At 41.4% G+C, this 17420-nt stretch overlaps 1 protein-coding gene across 1 annotated transcript in view; it reads right to left on the bottom strand.

Annotated features, from left to right (window-relative positions):
• The window catches only part of LOC125889845 (lysyl oxidase homolog 2A-like), a 34060-nt gene extending 16923 nt beyond the window's left edge, over positions 1-17137 (bottom strand). The window contains exons 1-4 of the mRNA XM_049578052.1: positions 16969-17137; positions 14798-15111; positions 11612-11787; positions 650-858 (exon numbers count right to left, since the gene is read on the bottom strand). Coding sequence (XP_049434009.1) covers positions 650-858; positions 11612-11787; positions 14798-15080 — 668 coding nt within the window. The 5' untranslated portion in view covers positions 15081-15111; positions 16969-17137. The remainder of the gene's footprint in view (positions 1-649; positions 859-11611; positions 11788-14797; positions 15112-16968) is intronic.
• Between the last annotated feature and the right edge of the window lie 283 nt (positions 17138-17420).

The raw sequence follows: 17420 nt of genomic DNA, 5'->3' as shown, positions 1-17420 counted from the left end.
TGTAGGCATCTGTTTTGTTTTGAACATCAGTTCCCATATTAGCAGATAAAAATTATGCACACACAAAGTGTTCTAGGAAATGGCTGGCTTTGTGTTGGGCTACATGTTGACATTTTTTGCTTAGAGGGAAACAATTAGACGCAGCCAAAAGAGCCACTGTTTCACAGCGTATTGCACTCGGCAGTTTCCCAGCAGGGCCCATCCTTCATCCTCTAAAACTTCCTCTGGCAGTGTTTGGCTTCATGTCAAGAATCTCCAGGCACGAATCTGTTTAATCTCAGTGTGGAAAACGGATGAGGGGTTGAGTGATGACCAGTGTAAACAGTTGGGTTATATAATGTCTCTTCACATCAGTTTGCTATGATAAAACATTCCTATATAGACTGAAAATCAACAGTTCAAAAATCCTCAGGTACCCCCCTGGAAATGCAAAATTTCAAATATAAAAAAGTGTTTGTATTATACAGGAGTGTGTGACGTGCCCCAAATGATAGTTTGTTTACACAGGTGTGAATTTAAAGTGATTTATTATATATGTAGCACTACTATATTCCCATAACCTAAACTGTAATTAATTCAACTCATGTGAAGACTTTCATTATATCTAATTTTTTAAACCATGCTGCCGGCCCCAAACAACATTACTCACTTGTAGGGTCGGGTATTGAAGCGTTTCTCCCCGGGGAAGCCGTACATGCCACAGATGACCCTGGTGTTTTTCTCCGTCCACTCCTCGTTACAGATCTGTCTCCACTTGCCTCCATCTTTCACCTCCAAAAAGCCCTCAGTGATGGGGATCCTTTTCCGGTGGGAGTAAGTGGCCCTGATCCTCACATCTTCCACCTGCACTGTCAAACCCTGAGAAACAGCACAGGAAATGTTTCTTCACCACATGCCATATTGCAAGTAATGTACAGATAACTGAACACAAACTATAAGAGTCTCAATCAACATAATATTTAACCTTGTTTTACTGACCAATACATAATAATGATTAAAGCTTCAATGGATTTTTTTTTTAAACTTTACCCATTTTTCATATCTTATTTTTAGCCATGCTAGCTTTTGTTGCTACAAATAGCTTTGCCAGTCAGTCAGGTTGTCCCAAATATCTCCACAGCTACAAATAAGATTGCCAGGAGATTTTGTTTGCAGGCATTCATGATCCCCAGAGGATGAATCCTGATAACTGAGATGATTCCTTGACATTTAATCTGGCGCCATCATCAGGTCAACTTTTAACGCCGTCTCCATCAATCTCAGCTGTGAGTTTGTCCTAAAGGTCTAATGTTAGCATGCTAACACTAAAATAAGATGTAGAACATGATAAATACCATATCTGCTTAGCATCAGCATGTTGTCTACGTGAGCATTGTAGGATGTTAATATTAGCATTTAGCTCAAGCAACACTGTTGGCTGTTGGCTCAGTTTTATTAGCACGCTACTTTATTTTTGGTGAGTTTAGCCGAGTGACAAACTTGGTAGGCTGGAATTTGACAACTGACTACCCCTTTACCCAGAATACCGCCTTAGTCCCTCCCACCACAGATGCAAGCAGAGGGAGAGACATGAGGTGAGGAGATAACAGATATCTAGCAAATTGAGATGTCTGCGCATCCCTGTTAGGTCATGGGTGCTAAAAAAACCTCTGCAAAGCATCCACCTGTACTCATCCTTGCTCATAGCTCCTCTGGTAAGCCTCACTTTTAGTGATTGTGACATCCTCTATGGTAGCATGCTGAGATCAATTACCAGATCATACGCAGGAGAACAGAGGAGAGAAGAAACGGGGAGGCACAAAAAAGACAAATGAGAAGAGCCTGCTTGTGTCATTTCTTTTAAAAAAGTTATTTAAATTAAGTATAAGTATAAATTAAGTACACACAATCTCAAATAAATTGTGAGCTGTTTAAAAGACAAGAACAGTATTTAGTTGGTATAGTTCTGTTTGCACTCTGGATTTCACAGGTACTGTTGCACTTGATATACTATAACTACAGTACGGCCGATGAGTCATAACAGAACAATGTATTGCGAGGGAATGCAAAAGTGTTTCAGAAAAAAAATAGAAATCCCACTGTGGCCTTTTAGAGACCCCACAGTTTGCACATATGCTTGAAAATACAAGTCAAGTTGACAAATCTGAAGCTGAAATCTTTGTTTAAACTTGTTAAGTGTTGCAGAGAGGCTGTAGCAGATTGGATGAATGTCTGGAATTTTTGCTCCATCTTTGTTGCGTCTTCAGAGTTCAGTGCTTGGTGTAATGGCCTCAAGGGAGTTGGTGGGCAAACATACATGAAACATGGCAGCACAGACCTGTCAAATCCAGCTAATAGTGTTTGGGTTTTTCCCCCCAAAAAACTTAAAGGGAATAAATTGTAATTCACTAGTAGCATGTTGAAAGTTACTGGAAATTCAGATAAGATGTGAAATATATCAACATTATTATTCTCACTGTAAAAGTGAGCCAAGAACCTGAAACAAACCAGTAGAGCACAAAAAGAGAAACATTAGTCTATCCCCTAAAGGAAAGTGTGGAAATCCAGCCAAATGTGTCTTCATAGACTTCTCACGTAGCAGCTTGGATTTCTTGGAGGATCGCAACAGTGACAGCGCTGATAATAATAATAATAATAATAGAAGATGAAAAGAAAAATGTTGGACGTAAAATTCTAATTGTAAACTAAGATCTTAAAGAGAGACTAAAGACAGAAGCTGCCGACAGAGTTCAGGTTGGGAGAGTGTCTGCGGGTGGTCCAAAGTCCACTGACTATAAAGGGCTGTAAAGCCAGTTGGTCAGAACGGGGGTCACCAAGCACAATAAGTATCATGTGTCCTGACGACCCCTAAATCAGGAGGGAATGGTCACCTTTGACCTCCAGTGCTTTACAGGATAACAGCTATCTAATAACTCTGCCACTGTTCGTTTCTCTCTTTGAGCCAAGTCCTGCAGTTTGTTCCTGGCTGGGTGCAAGGGTGCACTGTGGGTGCCAGACGGAGCCAAAACTCTGAGCTGCTCCGTGGTATGCTGATCTCAGTAATTTCGTAATGGTCCGCTTCTTTCATTCTGCAGAAAAAGCCAACATCCAGGCATGTCTCCCAGAAATATGAAACGTTTGCCCACAGGGTGGTTTCCTGAGATGGCGTCAGCCTGAGGGAATGTTCAAGGCTTCAGGGTCTCTGAACACTAAAGACTGCAATGCAGGAGGAGCCACGACTAAGTCAGACTGTTTCTACAGTGACCCCGGTCCTCCCACTGACCGCAGTGGTTAGCGCGGGTAAAAACCACTCTTTCATGAAGAGATTCCAACTGGCCATAGCATGACACCGTGTTTTCCGTTAGTGCCTGGCAGGATAGGAAGGCCAAGAGACGTGATCATGATCAGGGATCTAATATTCCTAATTCAAAACCTATCTTTAAAAAGTGAGGGGATGTAGAGTTTTATTCATGGCTTATAAGAGACATGAACAACTTAAAAACATGTAAATCAACTTGTGAAACAGGTAAAACTTCACCTGATACAGAACATGGAACCAACAGAAAATGTCACTAATCAAAGTGAAGCCAGGTGCCAAAACAAAAACTCCAGACAGAACAGGGGGTACGAGGTGAGAATGAAAAGGGGGCACAGAGATGGGTCTGACCAGTGTTGCACTTGGCTCGCAGAGAGGAAACCGGCCGTCTCAACGTGTGAGACTAAAGAGAAGACAGATATCCACAGCTGGGATCAGTCCAGGCATTTCCCCCCCAAACCCAGACCACCAGACATAAACTCAGCATAATCCTGTTTGGCCGAGGCCCAATTCTACACACTGGTCACTTTTTAGCACTCTTTATGGAAAAACGCAGGGAAATTACAACACAGTATAAAGAACATGGCCCTGCGATGATATTTTATTACGTTCAAGTGAAAATACCATAATATCAATTTGGAAATATGGACTTAGGGAGAAATACAGGATGTCATATTACATATGCATGGATAGATTTTTAGATTTCAGAGATAACAACCTACCAGCACCTATAAAGTTCACTAATCTACACCTTGTATCTCGTTTGTTAAATCTGTATAAAATCCAAAGAGTAAAAATGACAAGCTGCGGCCAGGCTACCTATTGCCTCCAAACTCTGACCATTTTGGCAACCGTATCGGCCTAAATATGTGACGAACATGTAATGAGTGCAGGCTTTCCACTCCGCAGGTCACACTGAGGTTAATTCTCTGCTCGGTATTTTTATAAAGTTGCTTCATCTTACAGTCACTCCCTGACTGTGTGTTCTGTAGTGAATCATTCATTCTGTGGCCTTTCCCCAAAAGTACTCCTTTCCTGTCCTATGTAAATAAATCATAATAGCCAATATTTCATGAGTGAAATGTTTGTACCTGGTTAACTGGACTTGAGGGCAACTGGCTGAACAATATTGACTTCAGAAAATAACTCTTGGCCTTGTTTGTAAGTGGTGAGTTAAAAAAAAGAAGAAAACAGTCTTTATTTAGCTCTATTCATTACTGGTCTGTGAAGAACGCTTTGACCATTACTGAACTCTTTCCAAATGGAGAGCAGACTTGTTTTTCTGACTGGGTGCCCCTCAGTATGTAGATGTGTGAACATGAGACTGTGGTCTAGTCTAGCCAGTGTGTCTGACTAATACTTCCACTGCTGTGCATTTCTTCCGCTTTATTCAGCCCTGCTGCACGTTTATCTACACGTGCCCCCCGCACTCACCCACTACTCCCGCCCCACCTTACAAAACATGGCAAGTATGAATGATAATCACTCCACAGTTTAGATGAAAAGCAGGGGAACAGCAAGGCTCTTTCAAATGACTTTCACATCTGCCCCACCCCACTTTCTGCCTCACTGGCCCCAAGTTTGCCTCACTGACTTGTCTGAAGAAGTGTATGTGGGTGTGTGCATGTGTGTGTGTGTGTGTAAGATTAACTGTGTGCTTTGCATCTGGAATACCTATCAATGACTGCTCCTATCATGACAAGCAAAAAGGAAAAGAATCATTCCTATAGGTAGAGCAGACACATGCACATATATACACCGGCATTGAATTCATTTTAAAAATGTATAAATAGCAATATTTTCATAATCGTCTTTCCAGTTTTCATGCTAAGCTAAGCTGACCGTCCCCTAGGTGCAGCTTTATGTGTTATGGCCAGACATAAGAGTGGTATGAATTTACTCTCATCAAACTCTCAGCAAGAAGCCAATGACTTCCATGCATGCTACTGAAGGGTTTACATTACCTAACCTGCATTGCTACATGCTAACGTAAGGAAAACTTGAAAACCTGGTTGCCGATTTTGTCAATTTCTTCCCGATTTCAGATCATAGCAGACAGGGCTTTTTCTGGGAGAGCAGCTTAAAGACACAGGTGCTGAAATGGAGTGTTTCAGACAGAGACTGAAGAATAGGGGTGTGGAGAAAATCGATATAGCAAAGTATCGCAATATTTTTGTGTGGCAATAAAGTATCACTACACGGAAACCAAGTATTGATTCTGATGATATAAAGTATTGATATTACAAATACAAATTAAACTTTTAGTAGCCTACTAGAATAATATAATCAGTTGCCTTTTCAGTTTACTAGATATATTTTGCTGTTATAAAAATGACTGACGTGAGATGAACAGAGTAATTACTTTATTTCAATTGATAAAACGTTTAATGTTGACAAAGTTTTCCTTTGGGGACAAAATTTGTTACTGAAAAAAAAAAAGGTAATAAATTACACTTCATCTCAGTATATCTTATTGCAGTACTCAGCATATCACAACACGTTTAAAATCACAATAATATTGTATTGTGACTTTTATATTGCGATAATATCATATTGTGGGGCCCACCCCTAGTCAACAGGTGTTCATCACAGACAGTATAAGAAAAACAATGTGTTTTTGACTATTAAAGCATTTAAACCTGTTTTAGTAGAAACCCAAAATATAAGTATTAAATAGTTTGCATACTGAAACATACCTCTACACCAAATTGTGGACTGAGGCTTTAATGTACGCCCGTCTAAAAAAACTTTTATCTCACATCTGAATAGCCTAAATTATGTAATATCTGAAAGTCCTGATGCATATGTGCACTGCACATACAATAATTCACATTTACTGAGTCTCAACGGTATGCTCATAAAGTGGATGTATGAATAATAAAAGTCTGAATTTTGGCCCCTGTGCAGCAAAAAGGAGAGCTAAGGCTAAGGCCACAGTGTGATCCAGCTGTTGAACATGTGATGAATCTGTCTGCTCCTCTATTCACAGGGGAGAAACCGCCCTCAGTCTCCTGACACACATCAACCTTTTCTCCCCTCGATCACTCTCCTCCTCACAAGCCTTTTGCATACATCATGTTGGAGACAAATCCAACTTTGGCTCGGGTTTCTTTTTGTTGTATAGCAGCGACTGTGAGGAACTGGAATTCTTGTAAGCTGACACCATCGTGCATGCATGGAGAAGAGCAACCTTTGCTCTGTTTAGATATGCAATGGATCAAAAGGCTTTTAACCGCTGCATTCTGTTATTACAACTGGCTTCTGACGTCTTTGTGTTGATTCTGGATGTAAGTGTTTGGTTGGAGTAAACACATTAAGCGGTGCAGCGAACAACTGCAGCTGCTTTTGGTGCTCTTTTTTTCCCCCTCCCCTCAGGAAGAAGACTTCATCTTTCCTCAGGAGATGAACTCATCCAGACTTGTAATCTGTTTATAATAATGTCCAAGGTTCTGGAAGCAGTAGTGTTTTATTTATCTATCTGAAAATTGCTTATTTTCTTTACCTACACCGGTTTGTAAATGATCAAACAGGCATGAATAAGTGATTCAAGCTTACTTAAACTGCAGTTCCCACTGGAAATTTCTCTTCTGCAGTGGACAGTGTATGGGATAATTCCAGCAATTCCAACTTTTTAGAAAACCATGAAAAATCATGAACCTTTAATTATCCCTAAATGAAGGAGATGTATTTAGCAATGATCCTGTGGGCACTGATGACACGTGAAGCAGGCCATTCACACGTGAAGAACCAAATATGGCAGACTTGGTTTAAAAGTCTCTACTAACAAACAGATGCTAAACAAAGGCTCTTGCCATCTTACTGTTTGGTTCTGCTGACAAATGTATTCCCTCCTACTGACTGAAAGACCAAACACATGCTCATAAATTAAGCAACTCTGCCTGGTTAGACAGACAATAAAAAAAGGCATAAAAACATTAAAGGGGCATTAGATGCGGCATATTAAGATAATTAACATAATTCATGACAATGACTCAGTCAGCCAGGAATGTATGTTCTGTGTCAGGAGTGTTGCATAACTAGCTGATGGTGGCAGGACATATGGCTTTGTATTCAGTGGACAGATTGGTAGCAGACAGTATAAGGACTGACAAGCAGCAGTTGGGAAGGTCAGACGTTATGGAGGATCTAATAGGCTCGTTTTCAGGTTCGTACTTGTGCTCTGGGTTTCTTCTGGAAATTGTTTGCATGCTTTAACAAGGAAAAACACTTTGTTTTTCTTACACTATGTTCTGGAACACTTGTATTTATCCTCCATCTGAGACACTCCGTTTAAGCCTGCCTCTATATGCCCCTTCCTATAAAAGCATTGTCTGCTCTCATCGGTCAGCACTTAGAGTTCTTGTGCATCTCCCATCACTGCACCGTCATTACAGCTGGGGAATGACTTTATTAATAATGCTGGAATTTTCTACCATGAACAATCACCAATAAAAAGCTTCTAAACAAAACCCCAGGGTTTCCCAAGCATACATTTATTCGTGCCAGCCTGCCAAGATAACAATAACTGATGCCACACTTTGTTTTATGTTTTTGGAGCTGGACCGTTCATTAGAAGAGTTATTGGAATATATATGCTGTTCAGTTATTAATTGCTCCACACTCTCGGAGCACAGAGCGTACTCTGGGTACAGACTGAGCAGTAAAAGCTGCAGGCACAGTGAAAGTGAAACTTAACCATGTATTGCATTGGGTCTAAGAGTTTGCCTTTACCCACTTTTGCAGCAGCTGCTCCTCTCATCCATTGAGCTGATCATATCAGCTCTGATCAGATCGGATCGACTGATCAATTATCTAACCTGCAGCTCAAATGTCACAATCTTCTGCTGAGGGGTAAAACAACTAGGAAGAGTTCTGCATTCATGAAACTGCAAAAACCTCTGATTTTAGAGAGGGGATACAGAACGATATGAAGGGACACACAACACCCCCCAAGACATGTTAGCAAATTTTAGCAACGTTAGCATGTAGCTACATGTAGCAGTGTACGTAATACAAAAATTTTCTATAGCATGCCTGGAGCACATAACCATATACAGAAACCTGTCATGCGCCAACTTCAGCTTGTAGCCAAAGTAGGAATAAAACACTGGAACGGAACAGTCAGAACGGTCTGAAGCCTGAGGTTATTATTATTAATAATAATAACGATACATCCCCTTTAAACGACCAATGTGACAAGAGCTTGGACTGACTGAGAAAGACAATCGGAGAAAACTTGATATAAATTTCATACTTGGTAAACTAATGCCCTCATATTAGTTCCTCATATAGGGTAGCGTGTCTTCAAATCCAACGTGCGCCAGTGGAAGCTTCTGTTTTCATTAATGACAGACTGATGCTTTCAGTAGACTATTATTTGTGGTCAAAGCTGAACTCGCCAGAGTGAGCTTATAGTCTTATCTTCACATATTCCCATAAGCTAAAAAGTAGTCTCATGATGTATCTCTCACAAAAACAAAATAATTGCTGTTTGAAGAAACTGGAGGTAATACAAAATCTGTAACTCAAATTCAGTAGTTTCGCCTAAATCATATCAACATGAACAGACACATCACTGCCACTACAAGTTAGGAGAGTACAGACAAAGCCCCTGGCAAGCTGCACACTTCATATTTCAAACATATAACGATTTATGATCTTGAAAGTTGGAAACTATTCACATAGACGCAAAAATACCAACTGCTCCACTCTTTTAGCATTGACCTGGACCTGGACTTGGACTGTAGTGCACGCTCGGTTAGGGTGTTAACTTTCCACATTGAGCACAGAATGTCAATTCATGCTGTGAATAAACAGATTCAAGGAACAGTGCTGCCTATTGCTGACGTCAGGTCAAGCACGGTTAAGGAGGTGTAGCTACACCTTTTCCCATTCCTCTCCCCTGCGACTTGAAAGGCCACCGCCAGACCAAGGAAATATTTACAGGGTGGTGGACTGAAATGCAGTAACACCCTAAAGACGTTAAATACACAAGACAAACAGGGGGCAAGAGGGTGCTGCCTACACACATGGCCTGTGAAATAAAAACACTGAAAATATGGTTCAGTAGTCTGTGATTAAAGATTTCTATTTCTCCTGTCTTCTATTCCTTCCTTCCCATGACTCAACTCGGCATGAGAAAGACACACAGGGATATCAGATAACCTTCAGGTGTGTTGCCTTTACTGAAGCCAGTAAAAATCACAGTCACTCTTCCAGCAGTTGTAGAGAGTCTGGCAACACAGACAAATCTCCCACACAACTTCTAGTATGAACAAACAAAACACTCTGGTATGAATGCTGTCATGAAATATCAAAGCATTGACTGTCTTCTGAGCTGCCAAAGAAGCGTTGCTTCATCTCTATCAGTCTGGCTTTAACAGGGAAACCCTCTATGGCAATATCTCAGACAAGCTGAAATAATACCTCTGTCCTGTTCTCTCCCTCCCTTTCTCCCATCATGTCCACAAACCCACACTGACTTTCCATCCGGTACAAAGGCGTTCTCTGCAGTCAGACAGGATGGTCTTCCCCCTCTCTGAGTCATCTCCAAAATCCCCCAGGCTGCAGAGTGGGGGTCTGTTGTGGGCAGGGATAGACTAATAGGAGTCTGGCAAAGTCATTAGTGCAAATGGTGGAGCAAACAGCTTGACATTATGCACTGACTTGTAGATTGTTTCACTGGCTTCATGTTGTGGCAGATGTGACTGAAAACGTGAGAACTGCTGTCTCATTTCTTCCAGACGCTGATTTAGTGTCCATAAGGCCATTACTTTGATTACCACTTGTATCCATTTAATCATACAGTGCAACATACTGGATCCGGCTGCAACAGCTGTTCGTAAGTACTTATTAACTAAGCCTCATTATAACATAAGTGTTTCCCTGTACTAAGTGTAAATTTATGCATCACTTCATTTAAAATAGGATGTACACATACCAGTTTGTACATAGAGATGAATTTTAAAGAACATTTATGCCCTACAAACTTCCAGCTGTAACTGTTGTACAGCTAGCTTGTTAGCTTAACTGAGGGAAAAGTAAAAGACTTAAAATTATGAAATGTCCCTTTAGGACATAACGGCATTGCCTCGATATGATACGAGAGACATGTCATCAGTCAATGCCTCAAGTTGCTGAGTTATTTGGGCGTGGCTCTCGCTATAAATGTTTGCCTGTTGAGCTCCCATTTCTTTTTGCCTCTCAACTTAAATGTGACATTTGGTTACGTGTAGGGCTGGGGGGAAAAATTTATACAGCATAGTATCGCGATATTTCGGTGAGGCAATATCGTATCGATACACAAACTCCAAGTATCGATTTTTTTATTATACAAACTACTAATATTTCAAATACAAATTAAACTTTTGGTGGCGTACTAGATAAAACAGATGCTGACAAAGTTTTCCTTTGGGGACATAATTTACAGTTGAAAAAGCCATACAACCGGACGAGCAAATGATACCTACATTTAAAAAAAGATTGGTTGTTAGGTTTAACCATTTTTTTTCCTGAAACTGTAAGTTTTGGCAGTTAGATTACAGCTTGTGATGCTACAGCAACTTCCTGTTTTCATGGTTGACTGTTTTTGATTAGACAATGCAACAGATTTTTCATAGCAACCCATAGATAGATTAACAGAGTCTCAACTGGCCAAGGTGTTTCTAAATTTTGACTGGGGCAACCTAATTTAATAAACCACTACTTTAAAAGCTAGCTGAAACATACTTAGATTTTAGGAGGGACTTTGTTCACAAACTTTGTTATAGATTTACAATAGCTGCTGCAACCAAATCCTGGTCTATAAACAGATTCTCAGTGGCCCAGTTTGGAGCAGTTATTCAGTGAATCCGAAAGATAAATGGATGATCTGTTTTTCTTACACGACACATGTGGGTTATTTTGTTTAGGACCTGTTGCATAATTTTACAATGGTAACCTACAGCAGAGCAGCAAAAATATTGCTCCTCTTAATAATTGCAGACAGACATTACATTCAGTCCAATGATCTGTCTGGCTCAAGTCTGGAAACTTGGAAGGATTTAAAGAAAATACTTTGAGTTCCTCTGAGCTCTGCACTATGATAAGGTTTTTCATCTGAAGCCTATCCTTTTTTTATTGTGCTGAACATCTGTTCAAGTTACGTGTGCGTACTTGAACCATAAGTGGATGCTACTTCAGTGTTATTAACTATGTGATCAAGCGATCCCACCCTGGTGTTTACATTTGTGAGTTCATGTGCGCGCATCTGTTTACTGTGAGGGTCCTTTATGTGTCCAGGTTTAATTGTCAGTGTGCTGCTCCATGGGAACCTACCTCATCCATGTTGGCCTGGTTCTGGATGAACTTGAAGCCTGGAATGCGCTTCTGGGTGCACACCACTCCGACATCTTCTGAGTGTTTGCAGTCCGACACTCCGAAGCCATTGGAGTGACACTGAGCCAGGCTCTTCTCTGCGCCAGAGCAGTGCACGTTGTCTAGCCAGATACGGCCTAGAATGGAAAGAAAGGCGAAGATTTAAAGACCTAATGAAATGAAAAATACATTTTCACAGTTTTAATCATGTGTCCCTGTGTTTATTGATCATTTATCTATTGTAATATGCCAAATATATGTCAAAAAATCAGTATCAGAGTATTTTACACCAAAATCCCTGTCTTTTCTCTTCCTGTAAAGCTAGGTAAATGGTTTTTAAATGTTTCATGACTCATCCTGCACTCAGGGGCATTTATAAACCTTCATCCAATCAAATAAGAATTTGTGTAACTCACTAGCCACACTGGTCAAATAAAACCACACTTTACTGGAGAGATAGAAGAGATGTGTGTTTGGATATCAGCAGGCAAAACCTTTGTTTTCATTTCAAAAACAATGTGGCAGAGGTCTAACTCATTCATCTCTCCCTCATCCTCCTCCTCTTGATCTAACGGTGGGGAGGGTCTGTGTGGACAGCCGACAGTCCGCTCAGAAGCGGACTCCACTGTAGCTCTGTATCATGCTAAACTCTAAGCCCACCCACTTTTTAGCAGTCCAGACAAATGCAAAGATTTGACTTAAAGCCTTCTTGTAAACGTACACTGCTCAAATATTCAGTCTCACTGGGAAATAAGTGACAGCACAGGAGCTAAAGATGCTATAACTTCTGTTTCACAGGGACTTTAAGAGGAATTCATATATTTGTGCTGCTTTCTTGGACTGCATGACCTGTTTTATGCATGACATGGTTTAAAGATGCACATGCTGTTTCTGAGACTTTTATTAAATATTGTGTGTTTGACCCCTGCTATCACAAATCAAACCCTTTACACGTGCAGCGCTGGTGCAACACTCTTCCCACTGAGCTGGCCACAAGCTTCAGTTCCCAGTTACCTCCCCTAATAAGGGATTAATTCTGGAGAAAATATAAATGTACCATGGCAGCTTAAACCATGCCTCACACCATTTTGTCAACTATTTCAGCATTTCCACTTAAGTCTAGTCACACAGACAGTAAACCTACTCACGTGGAGACATGTTTGGTCTCCAGCTTAACCTGACGCATTCTTTCAGCAACTTTCAGCCTGCCCAATAAATGTTGTCATGGCTGAAGTGGATCATCTGCCGTCCAGCTGGCTGTTCTGAACCAGCCGTGAGGAAAACCACAGAACTGTAGCCATGGAAACCACCAAAGGACTGCTCATCATTCTGACAGTCTGAACATGTTGCCGAGGAACATCCTGATCATACCGAGAAAGTGACTGCATGTTATACGGTCACGTAACAAGCTCCTGGCAGAGAGATGATTACCTCTGGAACATTTTCACAACAGGAGCCAAGTCCTCTTGGTGCTGAACTACAGCAGAGTTTCCATGTGAGAAGCAGCTTGGTCTCAGTACACCTTTGTCTAAACAAATAGTCAGCATTGTCAGTTGTGATAAAGCTGCATTGCTGCGTCAAAACTATCATTTGCAAGTCGTATGGGACTGTAATTTCACAAGCCAGTGAAAAGAACAGGAAGCAGAGTGCAAAGCGAAGCCATGAATTTTTTGATTGGGCTTTTATTGGCACTTTAAGCCAGCCACTTAACTCCTGCCATCCTTCACTAAAAATCATAACACACTGGAAGGAGCACTGTGTTCCTAAGAAGATCTAAATAAAATGGATTTTGTCCAGTTGCATCAAGTTGTAGCCTGAAGCAGAGTTTTCTGTCTGATTTTTTTTTTTTTTGCACAAACATGATTTCGCAACTGCAAATAATAGCTGTGTGAGGGCAGCTGAAGATCCCATCAACATCGCTGCAGGAAAAACGCTCTGCATCCAAAAGGGATGTCCCTGTACTTGTTATGCAGCCGTGTCTTCAATTAAAAACATTTGGTGGTTTCTCTCACTGGTGTATAAGTCATCATGATGGGAAATGGAAAATGCTCTTGATCACTTTTATAGCCATGTTTCTCCAATGACAACAAGAAAATAGATAAAAGTAGTTTCCATTCAAGCACATGCACACAGCTAGTCTGGGCCTTAAATACTCTCCTTTCAAAATTAATTTGTTACAGACTAAACATATTGACAGGAAGAGAAGAATCCTCCTCATCATTGCCGTAAAATGTAAAATGGTAAGTCTTTAGTAATAAACTCCCTGTCCCTCCCATTAATAATAAACCTGCAACTTTACAACATTCAAATTGACATGTGTCTTTTAGCATACCCTAACTCATCCCTACAGCCTCCCATCTTTACCTCAGCTAAAATGCAGTGCAAACAGCTGTCTGTCTGCACAGCCAGCGCAGGCATATACATCAGACTTCTTGTTAACTGCTTGTAAAATGTTTATATGCATCCAACATTATATGCATGGGGTGTATCACTTTATATGCTATATGTTATTTTTGAAATTGCTATAATTACTGAGGTGTTTTGGGAACAAGTCATAAAGTTAATTACTTCACTTTTGAAGTGGCTGGCTAAATGTGGACCGACCCAGTGGGAAAACATGTGCCTTTAACAAGGGACACTGAGTTAATTAACAGCTACCAAGTGACATTCACCACCAGCAGCCAGCAGCCACCAGCTACGGCACGTACAGAGTTGGGATTCCCATCAGTGTTTTTACAGTGACGGAGGAATTCATACAGGACAAAGTGAGAGGAGATGAGATTATGTCTGCGTCTGGTTGACACTCCCAGTGTTTCCAGTATACCCCCCATGCTCAGAGCTGATTGGCGTGTCTCTGTGCTCCTCTAATGGGAAAACCAGTGCCTGAGGGGATTAGCAGTCAGACGGGAGGAAACGTGTACCTCATTCAAGGATTTCCATGGAACATATGAAACTGTATGAAGAGATATACTGCCTTTGAATGTGTGTGGTTTGCTGGTTTACTGAAACTGACATCCTATAACCCTCGGCTAAGTTCTGGGACAGCTGAATAGCAAAATTTTGGCTCTGATTAGATAATACAAGGTCCAGACCAAATCCTGGAAACCAACAGATACTTCTCAGAGACACAGATACTAGTTTTCTTACCTTCTCCTCTTCCATACTTGGCCGAGGGTGACCAGGACTCTGCATTCATGAAGCCGAGCTCTCTGCACACCACTTGCGCAGCAGAGATGGAGAAGTCATCATCGCACACCGTCCCCCACTCTCCATTGTAGAAAACTTCCACCCGACCCTCGTAGTGTTTCCGCTTCTCCCCGGCTAGACGTAGCTGGATTACAGGGGCGCTAGTGTCTGACTGGGCGCTGCACAGTGCCAATGTGCACAACAAAGTGGACAAGAGACAGTGGAATGCAACTGGATGCAGCATGATGCAGGACAAGGAAGGAAACAACAGTGATCTAGAGGGCGATAATAACAGAAAAGAATGTAAGCGTCAGTAACAGATGCTGTGCTGATGATGTGTTTTTTGAATATTTCTGAATGAGATGGACTTTAAAGCAACATTTTCCAATACCAAAGAGTTAAACGGAGGGCTGCACATTGCAGAGGCAGACAGTAATTTGTGGTGTGTGGTAGTTTTGTCCATAATTTGAGCGAGTGAGCAGTTTCAGTATAACGTCTTGTGCAGTAACAGTTTGGTTTGGCGCTCATCAGACTCCCTGAGACCCCTCACTGGCCTCTACGCAACCACAAGTATACGCTTGTGAATCACTAACAGAATTCACCGCAGTTTTACAATATATTAAGCAAACAGTGAAAATACATTGGACTGCCAAGAAGAGAGAGAAGAAGGAGAATTTGGAAAGGTTTGGGTGAGAACGAGTTATGATGCTGAGACAAAGGATTCCTCCTTCTGTCTTTCTGACAGCCTTAATGGCGAGCAAATGTCGGCTCCAGCAGGGTGGGGTGCTGCCCCCCTCGTTTATCTGCCGATCTGTGCCTGGAGGCTGTGCAACGGAGGTTCAGAGGGAAAGTTGACTCCACCTCAGTATTTCATGGCAAACCATTAAAGTGTCAACAGAGTGGGACCAGAAGCCCCCTAGGAGGAATGCTCCTGGAGGAAAGGGAGGGAGGGAAGACAGTGAAAGTTAAGGAGACCCCTACGTGTTTGGTGTGTTTAAGGGGAGGAATTAGGTAGGGGGGGTGTTTCCAGGTTGACGTCATAGCAACAGCCAAACACACTGAAGAGCGCACAGGCTTGAGAAAGCACCTCTGCAGCAGTACACAATAAATTGTCATACGGCGTGAGCTTGTGGACATCTGAAACATCTGGTTTACCCTGCCATGGAAGTTCAGCAGGAGGAGGGAGCTACTTTGATTTGGCCTTTTAATATTGTCAATGTGTCTCTTCTAACAGCAGTTATGAGTAACAGAATCAACTGTATGTGAGGTTTAAAATAGTCCATCAGAGTTTGGAGTGCAGATTTTTTCAGATTCCTCTTAAATATGTGTTACATATGTTGCTTACAAAACCAGTGGAGACACACCCACCTCTCACAGAAGAATGTTCACAGTGGACACTTTCTCTGACTTATATTTACAGCAGGTTGAAAGCGGATAGGTTACCATTAAAGAAATGTAAAACATGCAGTCTTGCCTGAGAACAATAAGTCCAAACAATAAGAGAAAGCTGCCAGTCAGTGAAAGGTAGCCAAGGATAGTCAAGTCAGCTGGAAAGTGCAATACTCCACATGCTGAATTTATTGCTTTCTCAGTCAAAGCCAGCCCTCTTGTATTGTCTATTGTTCACTCCAGAAAAGCACAAATCAACCATCAAGTGCCTGTTAAGCCCTGGCCAGCACAGATCTTAATATGCACAGTGAGTGACAAAAGGAAAGACCTCATTGAGAGCTAGAAGAGTCCTGCAGCTTCTTAGGGAAATTCCTGCAATGTCTGCAGCAGAGTCAGACACAAATAGTACAGTGATGCTAATTCCTATTAGACATGGGTTGTTATTTAGATATAATAATAATGCAACACACTGTAGTAGCCATGTTGTGATAAAGCTAACTTTTGGGGGGCTGTGACGCTTAAAATAAAAACAAATAAAGGATGGAAAATACATTTAAATTAGATTTAAAAGGAGTAAAATGCAAATTAACACCATTTTAAATGGTTAAAGTCGTACACAGAGGACGAAAAAAGACACTTTACAGAAAGTTAGCTTAAATTAACTCCCAGAGTTTCACATATTTGTGCACGTGCGGGGTCCTACCAACGGTCAGCTAGCCAAAGAGTTGACAGATAACACTTACTGTGACAGACGGAGAACACGCAGTAAACTCTTCTCAACACGCAGACTCTGAAGTTTCCAACCTGTTGGACAGGATGAGATGTGAAGCAGCGGTTCTTTGTCCCTTTAGTACTCTTCCTAGCTGTTTTCCCTGCTCCCCTCACAGCTGGCAGCGCGCTCCCGTCCCACTCCTCACCACGCTCAGCAGCCAATCAGAGGCCGCCTCAGCATCCTGGACCCGCCCCCTCCGGCCCAATCACCAGGGTTACACAAACACACTGCAGGCGCTGGAAAGAGCATGGACCCAAGTTCTTACTGACATCTTATGGCTTTATATAGACTTAAAAGTAAAACTTACACTGCATCTTTTTTAATGTTTCAATCAAACAGTTAATATATAATTGACTTCTGTGGAATTTTATTATTCATTAACCCCCCTGAGACCCGTACTTTTGTGTGGTGTGCATTTTTAAT

Source organism: Epinephelus fuscoguttatus, linkage group LG1 (genome assembly GCF_011397635.1).
Source record: "Epinephelus fuscoguttatus linkage group LG1, E.fuscoguttatus.final_Chr_v1".
Taxonomy (NCBI): Eukaryota; Metazoa; Chordata; class Actinopteri; order Perciformes; family Serranidae; genus Epinephelus; species Epinephelus fuscoguttatus.
Note: the sequence above shows the minus strand (reverse complement) of the source record. Positions and strands in the feature narration are given on the sequence as shown.